This window comes from Pyrus communis, chromosome 13, assembly GCF_963583255.1.
Source record: "Pyrus communis chromosome 13, drPyrComm1.1, whole genome shotgun sequence".
NCBI lineage: Eukaryota > Viridiplantae > Streptophyta > Magnoliopsida > Rosales > Rosaceae > Pyrus > Pyrus communis.
The window spans coordinates 6,592,149-6,608,702 of record NC_084815.1 but is presented as its reverse complement, the minus strand read 5'-3'; the positions used below and the strand labels follow the sequence as shown (position 1 = coordinate 6,608,702).

At 36.3% G+C, this 16,554-nt stretch overlaps 1 protein-coding gene across 1 annotated transcript; it reads right to left on the bottom strand.

Moving 5' to 3' along the window:
* Positions 1 to 7,759: 7,759 nt before the first annotated feature.
* On the bottom strand, positions 7,760 to 15,338 carry LOC137712734 (putative calcium-transporting ATPase 11, plasma membrane-type). The gene is made up of 7 exons (XM_068451880.1): positions 15,067 to 15,338; positions 12,241 to 12,295; positions 10,182 to 12,139; positions 9,936 to 10,094; positions 9,374 to 9,545; positions 8,980 to 9,278; positions 7,760 to 8,651 (listed from the first exon to the last, which is right to left on the bottom strand). Exons 1-7 carry the CDS (start codon positions 15,235 to 15,237, stop codon positions 8,346 to 8,348), a joined length of 3,120 nt encoding a protein of 1,039 aa, XP_068307981.1. The 5' UTR covers positions 15,238 to 15,338; the 3' UTR covers positions 7,760 to 8,345.
* Between the last annotated feature and the right edge of the window lie 1,216 nt (positions 15,339 to 16,554).

The following is a 16,554-nucleotide window of genomic DNA, read 5'->3' as shown; positions in this document are numbered from 1 at the left end:
TAAGGGCTTAAATAAGATCATTCTTAAAATATAATTTGAAAGTTTTTTTGTATCTAAAAAAGATTCTTTATTTTAAAGGAAAACTAATGAAAATGGCTTGAAAACTTTGAGTTTTAACGATAAGAACAAAACAAAGGGTAAAGTGAATAGTACTAGATTTGACTTTTTAATGTAAAAATGTGGTTTTTCGTTAAAGTGAATAATACCGCAGATTTTTCGTTAAAACTCCCTTATTTTAATGCACTATGTACATGTCACTTGTAACAATACCACATATTTTATTACTACTTAAAAAAAAATGTCATCTTTATTATCTACAATGTAACCTACATCATCAAAGTTTCAAAACGTAAGGTAAATTCATTATCACCCAAAATTGAAAACACGCGGACGTAAAAGAAGGAATTCAATTATACCTGTATTGAATGAAATTTTTCAAATTTTCAAACAGGCAAACTCTCTTGTGATTGTACCTGTAATCAACTTTTTTTTTTTTTCAATTTTTTTTCCAGTTGATTAATTCTCAAAAATTATTTTCATATTTTCGTTCCCTGACTAATTATCTTATTAAATAATAATAGTTATTCTTGAGTAATTTCTATTAGGTACGTTATATATGTTGATGAAGCACCTTTGTCTTTTAGGTTCGGTTGATTCGGTACATTCAGTTATGTGTTGTAAATAACAATTAGGTATGGTGTATTATTTTACGTCCGATAGTTTTAGTACAGTCAATTAGGCTGTAATTTCAATTAGGTATGTTAGTTTCGGTATGGTCAATTAGGCTGTGATTTCTATTAGGTACGTTATATAGTTGAATACTTTTGTAGATACAGTTGAATAGGTTTAGATGACCACAACATGACACCATTTCATTGAAAACTAAATCTTTATTCAAAACTCTTTTGCAATAACCAAAGCGAAACATAGTAACAAAACTAAGATCACAAAAACAGATGAATTAAAAATATGATCTCTCAAATTTGGACTTCAAGTGTGCGGGAATTATGCCATCCAAGTCATCACACCTCCCACATGTTATCGGCCTTGATTTTTCGCCAAGCAGTTTCATCCGCTTAACTTTTGGCTCCTAGATTGTTTTTTGACCAATTTCTTCAACTCCATCAATATCGGGCTTGCTAATGTTTGGAATTGGCCAAAACGAGATTATGGCGTTCCTCCATCCCTAATAAAGAACTGACATTTTTACAATTTTGCATAACTTACCTCAGAATGGATGGATTGGTTGGAATTGGGATTTAAAACCCGAACGACAAAAAGATTAGTATGAGCTAATCACTAGTTAATGAAAAAACTTCATTAATGCCGGAATGGAGAAACTTGTATTGTAACAGATAAACTTGAGAAGTGAGTAGTAAATAATGCCAAAACGTTAAAACAATTGTACCTAAGGGTAATATAGGCAAACAATATAATAAATTCATAAAAAATAATTAAATCTGACATAGGATGTATAAGCTGACGTGGATACGAGTCAACTGATTATTTTTAGTTTTTCATCTCACATGCAGTATTATTAAAAATGATCTTTTTTTTTAGTCAACTGATAATACCACGTGATCGTATTACAGGGGATAACTTGATATAGATCTAATTTTGTGAGCCATTAGTAGAATTAGTCCACTTGATTGAAATAGGTCCAATAATTGAGATTCCATGTATGTTTATTTATGATTTGTACCATATTTACCCCTTAGGCTTACGAATTGTAGTAAATACACAAAATTTCTTAATTATGGGATAATTTGTGGTTTAACTAATCCCTTAATTGTAGGATTAGTTATAGCCATATAATCACCTCAACCCCCGCTCAGTTTCATCCCTCCTTTTTTCCTTCTTCCAAACAATTCCCTCTATCAATCCTCCTCTTTTTTGTCTCTTCTTTTCATGGGTGATATTTTTGTGTTCTTCCCTCCAAATTCGTTCCTTTAATGGAGGTATATTATATCATATTTTTATTTTTATGTTCCGCCATGTAGGTTCTCAGCATTTTTCTTCCAATACAATAGGTAGTTTATTTTTGTTTTGCGGGTAGATTATATCTTCTTTGTAGGTATAAACATTTTCTTCCTATACAATAGGTAGGTAGTTACTAGATTATATCGGTCTTGTTTTCTTCATAAATAGTAGGTAGTTACTAGATAATATTTTAGTTTGAGTATTTAAATATTCAAAATTTAAAAATTGAATAAATGATAAAAAATTAAAGAATTTAAATATTTTTATATGAAGGGGCAAAATTGATATCAAAATATGTAATTGGATAACTGGACTTGATCCCAAAAACTACCTAAGTTTTTGGATCTAGATCCAAAAGCCCCGTATTACGGTTGCAAATATGATTGTTGGGGATATTATTTTGTGCCTAAAACTTGCATGATGGTATTAATGTATTCCCTTGCTGAGAGGGATCCCCTTTTGAGAGTGGAAGGATCGCATGTTGGGGCCACTCCGAAGTGTGGTAGTGTTGGGGTTCATGCTTAGGACTGCCTAAGTTATAAATCTCATTGACAAAAAATAAGGGTTTAAATCCCTATTTAAGATCATTAAGAGCATTTGGTTATCATAATATCTTCTTCAATGCAAAATGCTTTGAAATGGACAATTTATAGTTTTAGTTGGCCGGAAGCTGTCCAATGGAAAGATTTAAAGAAGTATTTATTTTCGTTAGAAATGTAAATATACATCTACATCTACATATTTCGAAGGTGTGGCCTGTGAATTATAGAGAGAAGTAAATGAAATATCAAATTTACATTTCCTCCATTATAGTAGTATCCACATCAAATCTCTCGGAAATGCAAAATGAGATGTAAATGTGGTTTTATAATCTCAAATTTGTATTTCTCCACTAGGGATGTCCTATAGTACACACACATAGTACTTTATTTGGCAATTTATTTGGTCATAGTTAAATAACTAAAGGGTGGTGTAATCCACATACCCAATTTTACCTCTTATACACACTCTCAATTTTCGACCATCGGAAAGAATGAATTGAAGAAGATCAATAGACAAAGTTTAACAAGAAAGTGTGAGAAGTTAAAAATTCAAATGAGTGTGAATAATACTACCCTAATTAAATAGTGCCAATTAATATTTTGTGGGAGTGATCCATAAATAGGTACCTAATAAGAAGGCCGCCTGTCCAATTGAATTGTATGTAGGGTGGTAAACGATGGTGATGCATAATGTATTTGATTTTTATCTAAAGCATAATTTGTAAGTCTGTCCCTAGCATTACGGTGTATTTTTCTCCACCTATAAGTAATAGTTCTTATGTTTTATGCTCAAGATCAATTTAAAAGAAGATAAAAATTGATGTGGAATTAGGATATGCTAAAGATTTGATTTTTTTTTTTTTTAGTATAGTGATATCTTTTACATTAAATGAAAGGGGAGTTGTGCTAAGCCACACAATAGGCAACTTAATTTGGTATCGACTTCGTCATCCACGAGATTCAAGCTTAAGACCCTTCACTTACAAGTGAAAAGAAATACCACCAGACCGTAGTACTAAGTGGCAATAAATAATGTTAGTGATAAAACTGTTTTTATGAACCTAACCTGCAAAAGTCTTAGGCCATCTCCAATCGAGAGCTGGCCAGAGGGTTCGTTTTAGCCCTCTGGCCCTCCAAAATATTAATATTTTAATGAACAGTACAGGGTCATATTTGCTTCCATCTCCAACTGAGGGCCATAGGGCTCGTTTTAGCCCTATCACAAAAAAATGTCTCCAACTAGGGGTCAAAGGGCCAAACATAATTTATTATTTAAATTTAAAAACTACAACAACTTAAATTTAAAAATCACAACTTATATTTAAAAACTACAACTTAAATTTCAAAACGACAAATTAAATTTAAAAATTACAAATTAAATTTAAAACTACAAATTAGAATTTTTAGGTATTTATAGAAAAAAAAATTAGAATTTTTAAGACTTCAAAAAAAATATATATATATATTTGTCCCAAAAAACCCAAAAAAAAAATATAAAAAAAATTGGCCCAAAAATTTGAATCCAACAGTAACTAGCGTCAACTAGCCATTGTGTGACATCCCACATCGCCCAGGGGAGTGATCCTTAAATGTATATTCTCATCCCTACCTAGCACGAGGCCTTTTGGGAGCTCACTGGCTTCGGATTCTGTAGGAACTCCGAAGTTAAGTGAGAAGAGGGCTAGAGCAATCCCATGATGGGTGACCCACTGGGAAGTTGCTCGTGAGTTCCCAAAAACAAAATCGTGAGGGAATGGTAAGCCCAAAGCGGACAATATCGTTCTACGGTGGTGGAGCGGGCCCGGGTTGTGATGGGGCCCGGGCCGGGATGTGATAATTTGGTATCAGAGCTTAACCCTGACCGTGATGTGCCGACGAGGATGTCGGGCCCCTAAGGGGGGTGGATTGTGACATCCCACATCGCCTAGGGGAGTGATCCTTAAATGTATATTCTCATCCCTACCTAGCACGAGGCCTTTTGGGAGCTCACTGGCTTCGGGTTCCGTAGGAACTCCAAAGTTAAGCGAGAAGGGGGCTAGAGCAATCCCATGATGGGTGACCCACTGGGAAGTTGCTCGTGAGTTCCCAAAAACAAAACCGTGAGGGAATGGTAAGCCCAAAGCGGAAAATATCGTGCTACGGTGGTGGAGCGGGCCCGGGTTGTGATGGGGCCCGGGCCGGGATGTGACACATTGGATTCAAATTTTTGTTTAAGAATTCATGTTTGTTATATCCGATAGGATTGCTGGAATTTCTGGCCAGCCCCAGGCTGGCTGGCTAGCTGGCTGCATGAGACCAGCCCTTTGGCCTTTTCAAATTTTGTGGGGCCCATAAGCCATTTGGCCTAACCCTCGGTTGGAAATGGTTTTCAGACTATTTTCGGCCCTCTGGCCCTCTGAACCTTTCGGTTGGAAATGACATTATGGTCCTGACCATCAATTAGTTAAATCCACTTCACACGAACGAGGATCTCGGGGATTCTTCAATCACATTCATTCATCATTCATCGTGTGGCTATTTTTCATCAGGTACTGTTCATATTTAATTTTAAATAAAAATTTCACAATGATTTTTAGCCATATGATATACGATGAACGGATATAATTGGAGGATCCCTGTGATCCTTACAAAGAGGATCTGGAGAGGATCCTCGTTCACTTCACACAACGCCCTTCTGAAAAAATTGTTTTTATTTTTTATTTTTTAATTAATAAAAATACATTTACATTAAAAGCGAGGAATAAGTCGATATTAAACTCGTCATTAACGAAATTCAAATCTCAAATATCTCACTTATAAATGAAGAAGAATACTACTAAATAAGCTATTTAAATTTTGAGTCATGTTTAAATAATGTCACCTTTTTGTGTCCAATTTCATTTGGGCATGTCCTTCAGTGGGCGTTGTCGAATTTGCATAGCTGCATTGCCATGCTGTGATTAGGCTTGAAGGAATGTAGCACTAGCACTAGTCTTCCCAACTTGATTCATTGCCCAAACTACTGATTAGACTCGGAAATTTTTTTAAAATGTCATATTTCTTTTCAATTTGTCATCTAAATTACAATTTTAAATAATTTGTCATATTAATTTTTTAAAATCATTAATTTGTCATCTCAATGTTACTTCATTAAGTTTTCCATCCAAAATAAGTTATGTGGCTCGCACATTACTTATTTTCAAGGTTGTTTTGAACATTTCAATTCCCCTCCTCTTCAAGATTATTTCAGAAAGTGAAATTTGATTCAGACCCAAAATTTTTCTTTCTGGACCAAACTTATAACTCGTTTGGCAACTTGAACTGTAGTGACTATTTTCATTGAATAAGATAATTAGTCATCAAATAGTACTAATTAGTCAGATGTTTGGTAGTCTACCGGATTAAAACATTGACTATTTAGTACTATATTTGATATTGTATCGATCATTATACTGTAATTATAAAACTAATTTTAGATAGAAATTTAGGTGCCTCCACTTTCATTAATTTCACCCAAGACAAAAACTTTGTCATTATACTTCTAGATTTGCCCAGACCTTTACTTCTCACATAGAAAAGCCAAAAATTCTCCATCCTCCTCGCAACACCTTTGCTTTTCACCCAGCCAAATCCAAACCCAACTCATCAACCTCCACTCAAATACAACCAAAAATTACAATTGCTCAATCTTTACCAAGAATTGAAACTCAAAACTCAAAGCAGATCTGAAAGAAGGAAATCCTTCTAGCCACATCTCTTGTCGGATTGTTGCTACTGGGTTCACAAGAACACCATGGATTGTGGATGATAAAGAACACAGTTAGAGAGATGAGGAGGAATGGGTTCGATTCATAGCCGACTTTGATGTGTGAGGAGTTTGAGAGAGTAGATCTCAGGATGGGAGAAGTTAGGGTTAGGTTGATGGAGAGAGAGAGAGAGAGAGAGAGAGGATTGGTCTAGCCGTCACTTGCGAGGTAGGGTGGGTAGCTGATTATTCGCGTTTTTAATGCGCAGAAGACAAACTGGAGAAGGAAACAGAGAGAACGAGAGACACGGAGGAAACTCGACAGAGCGTGTCGTTGCCAGACTAAGGGCTGGTTTGGTATTGCTGTGTTTTGAAAAAAAACTGCTTCTGCTGTGCTGTGAGAATAAGCAGCTGTGAAATAAAGCAGCAGAGTGTTTGGTAAACTTTTTTGTAAAAGTGCTTTTGAAAAAAAAAAGCAGTATTAGAGTGTTTGGTAAACTTTTATGTAAAACAGATGTGAAAAAAAGTCGGTTTTTCAAAGCTAGGTTTTGCAGCTTCTTGTTTTTGGCTTTTTTTCATCCAAAACTGTGAAAAAAAGCTGAAGCTGAGTGTTTACCAAACACAAAAACAGCTCCCAACTTTTTTTGATAGCAGCTTTTTTCAAAATCACCTCAGTACCAAACCAGATCTAATTATACCGAGCCTTTTGAATGGATAAATAAGCAGGTGTGAATTGGAATAAAAAGATGAGACCGGATAAATTATACTAGTACTATTTAGTACATAATCACACCAAACACCCAGGATTGTATTACTTATCCTATCTGATCCCTTATACGGGCCAATTTGTTTAATCTGAACCATTAAAACTAGTTCAATGAATATGTGTGCAGAATTCTAGTTCTTCATTCTTCATTTTCACAAAAATTCGACTAGTTTGTGATAAACCAATTTGAGATTGAAACTCAACGAGTGTAAATCATTCAATAGGAATGACAAAAGGTTTAGGCAGTCGAGGATGTTTTCGTGGAGGGGTTGGGATGGGGTGATCGGAGGTACTTTTACTAATGGGATTTTTTTTTTTTTTTTTTTTTGACTTTTTCTTTCTAAACTCATTTAGTATATGGGGTAAAACAGGAATTTCAAAATAAAATCATAAGTTGAGTTTAGAAAGAGATATGTTGAGTAAGATTAAAATTTTCCTATTGGAAATTTCAAAGTTATTTCGAACATTTCAATTCCCTCTTTTTATGGATTTGAATGACTGCATTGAATTTTTAAATTAGTTAAAATTTATGTTTGTGAGCCGAGCCTAATGTCATTTTTAGTAGTTGACAACAAGTTTTTGAAAATAACCATGCATGCTCTTTTTACTAGCCAAAAGTTTGGGTTCGTACTAGCCAAAAATTTTAATTCACATGACAAATAAAAAAAATGTGTAACTTTATATGACATTTCAAAAAATTTCCAATTAGACTAGAGTCCAAGGATATTCCATTATTACATCAGCAAAAGCATTTTTGAATAATAATTTGGGAAATAATTCTACATACCATTGTTTATTTATGTCTCACACGTATCTCTAAGTTATCCAATTTAAATGCTAGAAATCAACAAGTTGTTTTTGTAGAGAAAATAACACATAATTTCTGTTTTTTCTAGTGAAACTTGATACTCTACTGCACGTGAAACAACTGTTGCCAATGTAAAAGTAGACAATCAGCAGCTAACGCAGTGAAATAGAACAGATTCACAAAATTATACCAACACAATCAATTCTCTTAGATCAACAATTTCAATTTATAACCGTCACTGAAATGCCAAATCACGAGGCAAATGATATGCAGATACTGCTGATGTATGTATAAGAACAGCATAAATTTCTCTTTCCAACCAACTATACCGAGGTTCAATCAACCTTTCTCGCTTTTGGAAAACAAAAACAAAATACCGAGCAGATCTGTTGAGTGTTTCACTGAACCGTCTTAAGTTCTTCACCTTCAAAAATTGGTCTTTTGACCAAACCCAAGACGTTGAGCAGCACAAGTCATCCACCTCAGGAAGTTCCAAGGAAAAAAGGGCATTTGACACGGCACTATTCAAACTATGCCCTCCGGAGGACCAGAAGGAAGTGCTTCATATCCGTCATGGTGCTTAATTGTTCTTTCGACAGGTATTAATTTGAGCACAACTGCAACAGGCATGCTAACAGATCCAAGTAAAATGCAAAGCAACCATAGTTGCCAGCTTAGTGGTACAGTGCTAGCAAAATCTCCCAAGAACTCTACTATGATAGCCTGGAAGACTGCTGTGCAAACCATGACGCCTAGGAATATCCAGCTATCAAACATTCCCCGGAATATGTTTATCTTCTCTATGTCACGACTGTTTATCTGATTAAACACCTGTTAGAGCAAAAGAAAAGCAAGATCATACACATGTGGCATTTGAGTATTTCTGCTACAAGCTTTTGAGAAGCATTAGTTTGATCTCAGAAAACAAACACAAGGGGAAATTACAAACACGGGCCCAATACCATCTGCTTAATTTTCTAACCACAATATAACTGACATTGACACCAAAATTGTGTGTGTGTGTGTGTGTGTGTGTGTGTGTGTATTAATTAGGAATAATAAAATCAAAACTAGAAGTTATATGCCGGTAAGTATTAAACGTAACCAAGAGGAAGATGCACGGAGAAACTAGGGTACTGATCAAACCAGTAAAATGTACCTGGCAAAACACGAATGCGTTGAATATCACAGTGTTAAGAACCTCAGTTGCATCTGAACCAGTAAGTCCTAGTAGCTTCTTCCCCGAGAAATTGAGAACTCCAAGGACAGCCAGTTGATAGATACTCTGACCAATGATATTCCTCCACATAGCCTTGGTGATGAAGCTTGTACCCCTCCCAACTGGGGGCCTTTTCATAAGTCCATCATTTGGAGGCTCTGTTGCCAGTGCCAAAGCACCAAGAGTGTCCATAATCATGTTCACCCAAAGCAGTTGCACCGCTGTAAGGGGAGCAGATCCTGAAAGAGATGTGGAATTTGTCATTATTTCGTCAGTTCACCTCCAAACAAATATAACAGAATTTCATATAAGAAAAATCTGCTGCACAACAAACCTGAGATACATGCAGAAACAAAATTGATTATTAGAGCAACAACGTTAACAGTTAACTGGAACTGCACAAACTTCTGAATGTTTATGTATACTGAACGTCCCCATCTGGCCACGTTTACTATAGTTTTAAAATTGTCATCCAATATGATGACATCGGCACTTTCTTTGGCAACCTGCAACATATCCATGAATAATTTAGAATTGAAAACATTCAATTATCAAGCAATGGGACAGAATATAAATTCTAAAGCACAAAAGATGCAAAATGACACAAAATGGCAGTTAATATTATGCACTTCTAGTATTCAGTAAAACCCCATTAATATTTAGTGAAAACGATACAGTAACAGGCAAAATAAGAGAATCTTTCAAAAGATGGGAGATTTTTAATTATTAGTAGCTCACGCACCCACAATAACTATTAGTATATTTAGTCCAGACTAAGCTCTCTGAACTATATGTAAATGGATGTGGAAATGATAAGAGGTAACATAAAAAGAAATAACTAGAAGCAAAGCATCACAGAATTGAAGAAAAAAAATCCCATGTGGCAGAATACAAACCTCTGTTCCTCCTATGCCCATAGCAAGTCCAATGTCTGACTCTTTCAAAGCAGGAGCGTCATTAGTCCCATCACCAGTCACTGCAACTACCTCACCAAATTCATCCCTCAAAGTTTTTACCAATGTGTGCTTATCCAAAGGTAAAGACCGGGCCATTACCTGTATCCACACGGAACATTTAGAAAATTTGAAGCATCTTTGGATATATATTGAGGGTGAAATTTTTCAATGCAATTGTTTACTAACCTGAATCCTCGGTATCACAGTTTTCATCTGCTCAAGAGACATGCTACGAAACTCAGGTCCTTCTATGGCTATACCACCCTCTGTGAGTATGCCACATTCTTTAGCAATGGCTTTAGCTGTATTTATATTATCACCAGTTACCATACGTACAGTGATTCCAGCAGCTAAACAAGTCTCAACTGCCTCCTTGACCCCCGGGCGCACAGGATCCTTAATACCAACAACTGCTACCAATGTATAGCCATCATCTGGGATGCCACTTTCGATGGAAGAGTCATCTATATCCTTGAAAGCTAAGCAGAGAGTTCTCAAAGCTTCACAGGCAAAAGTATTTATGACATTCGTGATATTCTTTACCATTTCTTCGGAGAGATAAACAGATTCTCCATTAGAGTCAATGTACTTGTTACATATTCCCAGTACTATTTCTGATGCACCTTTGCAAAACGCTCGTTTTCCACCATGAGGATGAACTACAAGAACAGACATTTTCTTCCTGACAGAATTAAAAGGTTCAATCTTAAGAATCTTTACCTCTCTGCGCAGGGCATCAAAATCGCCACCTAAAAGTAAACCGAACTCTAGCAATGCTGACTCCGTTGGTGTTCCCAAAATGGAGGTCTTTCCATCATCCTTAATAACCTCAGAACTTGTATTTTGAAATATAACCTGCAAAAGGATGCTTGATGCTCCAGATATTTCTGATGTCAATGTTTCTTTACTGTCATTTTCTTTAACATCTACAGATTTTTCACATATCCATACTTTGGTAACTACCATATGATTTGTAGTTAATGTTCCTGTTTTATCTGTGCAAATACAACCAGCAGAACCCATTGTCTCACATGCTGAGAGATGCCTTACAAGTGCCCTATCATTCATCAATTTTTTCATTGCAAAAGCAAGACTCAGCGTCACTGCCAATGGTAATCCTTCGGGAACTGCAACAACAATTATAGTTACCGCAATAGCAAAGTAGTTCAAAAGTGTTACAGCGTCAGTTGAAGACCAATCAGTGATCTCGTTGTTAAGTCCTTTTGTCACCAAAAATCTTACCGCCAATACCAAAAATGTCAACACTGCAAAAGTCAAACCAATTTTACCAATAATTGTAGCAACACCATTAAGCTTCACCTGCAGTGGGGTCTCATCTTCTCCTCCTTCACTCAGCGTTTCCATCAATTTTCCCCATTCAGTCCTCATACCAACTGCAGTCACCAGCATTTTACCTGATCCATCCTGCACTGTAGTTCCAGAAAGAAGAAAAGGCTTCTCTTCAGATATATTCACCGGCTCACTCTCACCTGACAAGCTTGACTCATCAATCAGCAAACTGTACCCTGATATGAAAAGTCCATCAGCTGGAACTACATCCCCAACCGACAAATGCACAATATCTCCAACAACCAAGTCGTAAATGGAAACTTTTTGTCTTTTTCCATCCCTAGTGACCTGAACAAAAATCTTTTTCTTCTCCCTGTCCAAATCCTTGAATTGCAAAGACTGCTTGTAGTCACTAATGGCGGTAACTGTAACCACTAAAATTATACTAATTAGAATTCCCAGACCATCGTACATGCCTTTGGGCCAGCCTTCAGTGGCAATTCCAACTCCAATTGAAACCACAGCACAGACCATAAGGATCATTAATGTTAAGTCCTGTAGTGCTTCCCATACAAACACCAAAAAAATTCGAGGAGGTTTCTCCTTGTAACGGTTTAAGCCATAAACATTTTGTCTGATTGCTATATTACCATCTTTGACACCTTCATCTACCGAGGCAGAGACTTTCCTTAAAATCCCATGAATTCCACCATGGCTTTTCAAGGCCTTAATATCATGGGCACGTGTAATAGATGCAAGTTCATCTGGGTGAATGCTGAAACCTGCCATTCTGGCATCTTCTGACAGCTTGAATTCATGCAGACCTGGCTTTGCATCAGCTCCACGATCAATAGCTTCACAACATCACAAAACAAAGAGAGAAAAAGTATTCAATACAAGAGATCAGCACACACACAATCAATTTTCTATTGACCTCTAAATTTAAAGATGATACCATCAATGAACTGCAGTGCTGCTTTTTGAACATAAAGAGCAACTCGAATCTTTTCCTGGTAAATCAAATTAGAACAACAAAGTCAAAAAAAGTAATGATAATCATGTCTTTCAGAGCTATATTTGTAGGAACAATTAAATGACCAAAAACTTCAAGAGACAATAATAGGAACTGGAGGCTGTATACCTACATAGATATATAAATTAGTAATCTCCAAAAATACATAGCTTATAACTACATGTGTGTCTGCAGTTCTACACACATTATATGCAGTTATTTCTCTCATATGGTTCTTAAATAAAATCGTCAACGAAGTCACACTAGCAGTTGTTAAATCAGATATGGCTACTCTCAATGCAACTCAGCTGTCTGTACATGAGAAACATGACCTCCTTTAAGGAACTTATGAGAAATTTTTTGTATACTGGGTAATAAAACTTCTTGTCAGGTCTGAGAACACAAACATTGACAGATGTATGAACAAAAAATCGAAATCACCAAATGGAGATCAACTGTTGAGAACTAGAACAAAACTAAGTTAATATAATTTTAAACCAAACCAAGCAATACATTGTAAATAAGTAAATCTGTTTGCCTAGCTACTAACAAATCAATCAGAAATGATCTGTTATTCTACAGGGATTCATACAATACGTATTAGAAAGAAATTAAAAAAAATTGAACATTTCTTTCTACATTATAGAAAGAAGAATGTCATTTCAAAATAATCCATGTTGGCAGGTCGCATTACATACAAGTTTCGTGTCAAGTAATAGTCAACCGTAATATGTTAATTTCATGTTGGTTTCGAGTATTGTTTTTAAATGCCGACAATCTATTATTCAGTACTAAAACTACCAAAGCAGTGTCTGCAGCGTGTTTGTGTGAGAACAGTTATCTTCCTGAAATTTGAACAAAATAATAGTTGAGCATGACCCAACACTTGCAACCTGTTTACGGTTATAATTAAACACGACTTTAATGTGAAAACAATTACTTTTAGGAATTTAATATGAAGGACAGCACGTGACATCAGAAGAAAAAGCAAAACTGCCCCATAATAATCAAATTAATGCCACGTAAGTATCAGATATTGAGCGGGTCATGTTTCAAAATTAACACAATTAGTCATAACAATTACATAAAATTTCTATTGACCCAAAAAAAAAAAATGTACATAAAATTGGAAATAAACATGGTATGCACGTGATTACTCACTACAGTAAGAGAAAATGTTTGGGAGCTCTAAAATTAAATACCTTTTAATTATGACTACTAATATTTTAGTTTAGTTATCAATCGAAATGTCAAAGGATGAACTAATATAATTGCTACTAAAACTCTATGTTACTACGACATTGAGTGAGACCAATGTTTAGTTTTAGAGGCCGGTGTTATAAATAAGCTTTTTAATCTTGCGATATTCTAAATTATTATAGTCTATCAAGAGAAAAATTGAAACTCGAATATAAGGCAACGGCCCATTCTACCTTGGCCAAGTAACTAACATACCCATATTTGCAATATGTCTTATACTTTTTATTAAACAATAATAAAAAACCGATAGAAATTAACTCACACCATGCAAAGGTATCACTTAATAACAAAATGATTTAAAATAGCAATTATTATATAATAATTAGAAGATGACCAAGTACACGTCATCCAACATAAACAAATCTTATCCTAATATATAGGGTGTCCAAGTGGGTGAATAGCATCAATAAAAAAATGGGAAGTGGGTCTGTCACTACGTAACTTGAGGGGTGGGAAAATGGGCCCGTGATGATAACCCCACTTTCTGAGGATAAAAAATGGACACAGAGTCGTTGTTTGCCCCTACTCTAAAGTCATCTTTTAAATTGAAGTATAGTTAGATCCTCACGAAAGTTCCTAGAAATTTCCTGCGTTGCCGTTATTGGAAGATGGACTCAGAAAGTCGCTTTATTATATCTACCAGCAATCGAGTGCGTCTTCTCTTTTGTTCTATAATAATTTTCATTTAACCAAAAAGGAAAACAAAACTAATGAACGAGAAAAATCCATTGAGCAACACCGACCAAATGGACCAAAATGAAAAGAATGTGTCAACGGATAATGGAATCGAATGAGACCACACGTGGCCGGGCCTAGCAAAATACCAGCATCAACAATAAAGTTAGCCTCCCCTTCTCTTAATCAAAAGAAATTTTTTCTTCAACGATGGTAGGTTTCCGAGGTTTGAAAACTTTGAATGAGGCTGATCTGTTTCTTTAACAAACGATATTATCTACAATAAAAAGATAGCATTGGTTTAATCTCACAATAAGTTAATAATAATATGATTCAAATTATCACCAAAAATGTAATTCAAATTCGTTTTTGGCTGTACTCATGGACTAATGCATGTGGGACCACCTATGCTTAGCGCATTGTTAGCCGGAGCTTTCTATTGTTACAAATTTGTTCAAGCATGTGATGCCAACAAGGCCCAAAGAAATCCATAGCTCCCCAACCTGTTTGGGAGCCGAGAAAATCAAAGAAATTAAGAAACTCCGAGTCCTCCAAATGCTATCCTAAATCTCAGCCGTTCGGTTCACCACGACGATTTAATTCAGAAACTACGTGTTTAAGACTAACGATCGGTCAAAATTAGCAAATCAAACAGGAATAATAATATCAGGCAAAAGCAAAATGCTGAAAATCGTTTCAGTTTCTTTTGTTTTCCGACCATATTTTCTCGGCAACCAAACAACCAGGCGACCAAACAGATCTTCAAAACGCTTCGTTTTCAATTTTTCGTTTCGTAAAAGAGAAGAGTAAAAAACTGATTAGAGAGGGAGAGACCTGGATTTGAAGCTTCTTCTTCTCGGCCTCAGATCGCTTGGCGAGATCGGCGACGAATCGGAACCTTCTGCGAGGGTTTTTGACGAGCGCGACGGCGTTTCTCCATCTCCTTATAGCCTCCTCCGACGGATTCTTGTTCTCCACCTCGAAGTTCTTCAAGTACTTCTCCATTCCCACACTTTCTATTATTTCTCACAGCATTTAGAGAGAAGGAGAGGGAGGCGACGACTTAGAGAGAGAAAGGGAGAGAGCGAAGTGGAAGTCAAAGGCGTGGGAGTTGCTTCCCTTTTATATTTACAGCGTAATTGTAGAGAGAGAGAGAGAGAGAGAGAGAGAGTGCAAGATCTGAGACTGTAAAAGATAAATATGCACAAATGCGGTTAGTTATTAACTTTCGTTAGGTCTGCTATGTATACACTAAGACCTCGTTTGGTAACTCATACTATACTAATTATTTCTGTCGGATAGGATAAATAGACACTGGATTGTACTGACTAAATTAGTTCGGCGTTTGATGCAGTATCGGACTAATGATCGTATTATTTATACTGTGTTTGGTTTTATATCGGATAGGAGGAATCAAACTTAAAATAAAATTAAACTTAAGAAAAATTAAAAAAAAGAAAAAAACAGAAACCATCACTTTTTTCCCAGATCTCTCTGCCACACCCCTCAAACTCCCTCCCTCTCTCTCCCTTCTTCTTCTCCGACTGCAGAAGAATCCCAAGTAAATTCAAACAGCCAGTTGCAGAAGAATCCCAAATTGAAATCATCTCTCTGCCGCACCATGTTTCTTTGCAAGACCCAGTTGCAGGGGAGGACGGTGAGTAGGCGATGAGGAAGGCCACAAGGAGAGGACGACGAGGAAGGCGACAAGGACTAAGAGAGCAGAGATGGTGAGAGAAAGCGACGGCGATAAAAAACGACGACAAGAAAAAGCGACGGGGAGGAAGCGACAAGTGACTCAGTGTAGCTTTATCTTTCGGGTTAAATTTCAAATCTGAAACACAGAGATATGAGGTGTTTTTTTTTTAATTCAACCTCCTCGCAACCACCGCCACCATCAGGCCAAGAAACCCAGATAACATCTCTCCGATTCTAGTTCGATCTGCCATCATGGATGTCTGAATAGGGACGCCATGGCCTGGGTTTAATACGCCACCTCTGATTTTCTGTTTGTATGTGCTTGATGTTGATCGGAGGTGGGGAGGGAGAAGGAGAGAGAAAGAAACTTGGATGAGGACTTGGCAATGCGCAGGAACAGAGAAGGTTGGAGAAAGGGAGACCCGACTAAATTATACGGAGGCATTGGAGTGTATAAATTAGCGGGTGTGCGAGGGATTAAAGTGGTAGGACTGGTTTTATTTATCCGGTGCTTAATTAGTACACTGGAACACCAAACAGCTGATACCGTAGTACTAATACTATCCGGTCCTTTATACGACGTGCCAAACGAGGCCTAAACAAACAATAAACCATATATATATT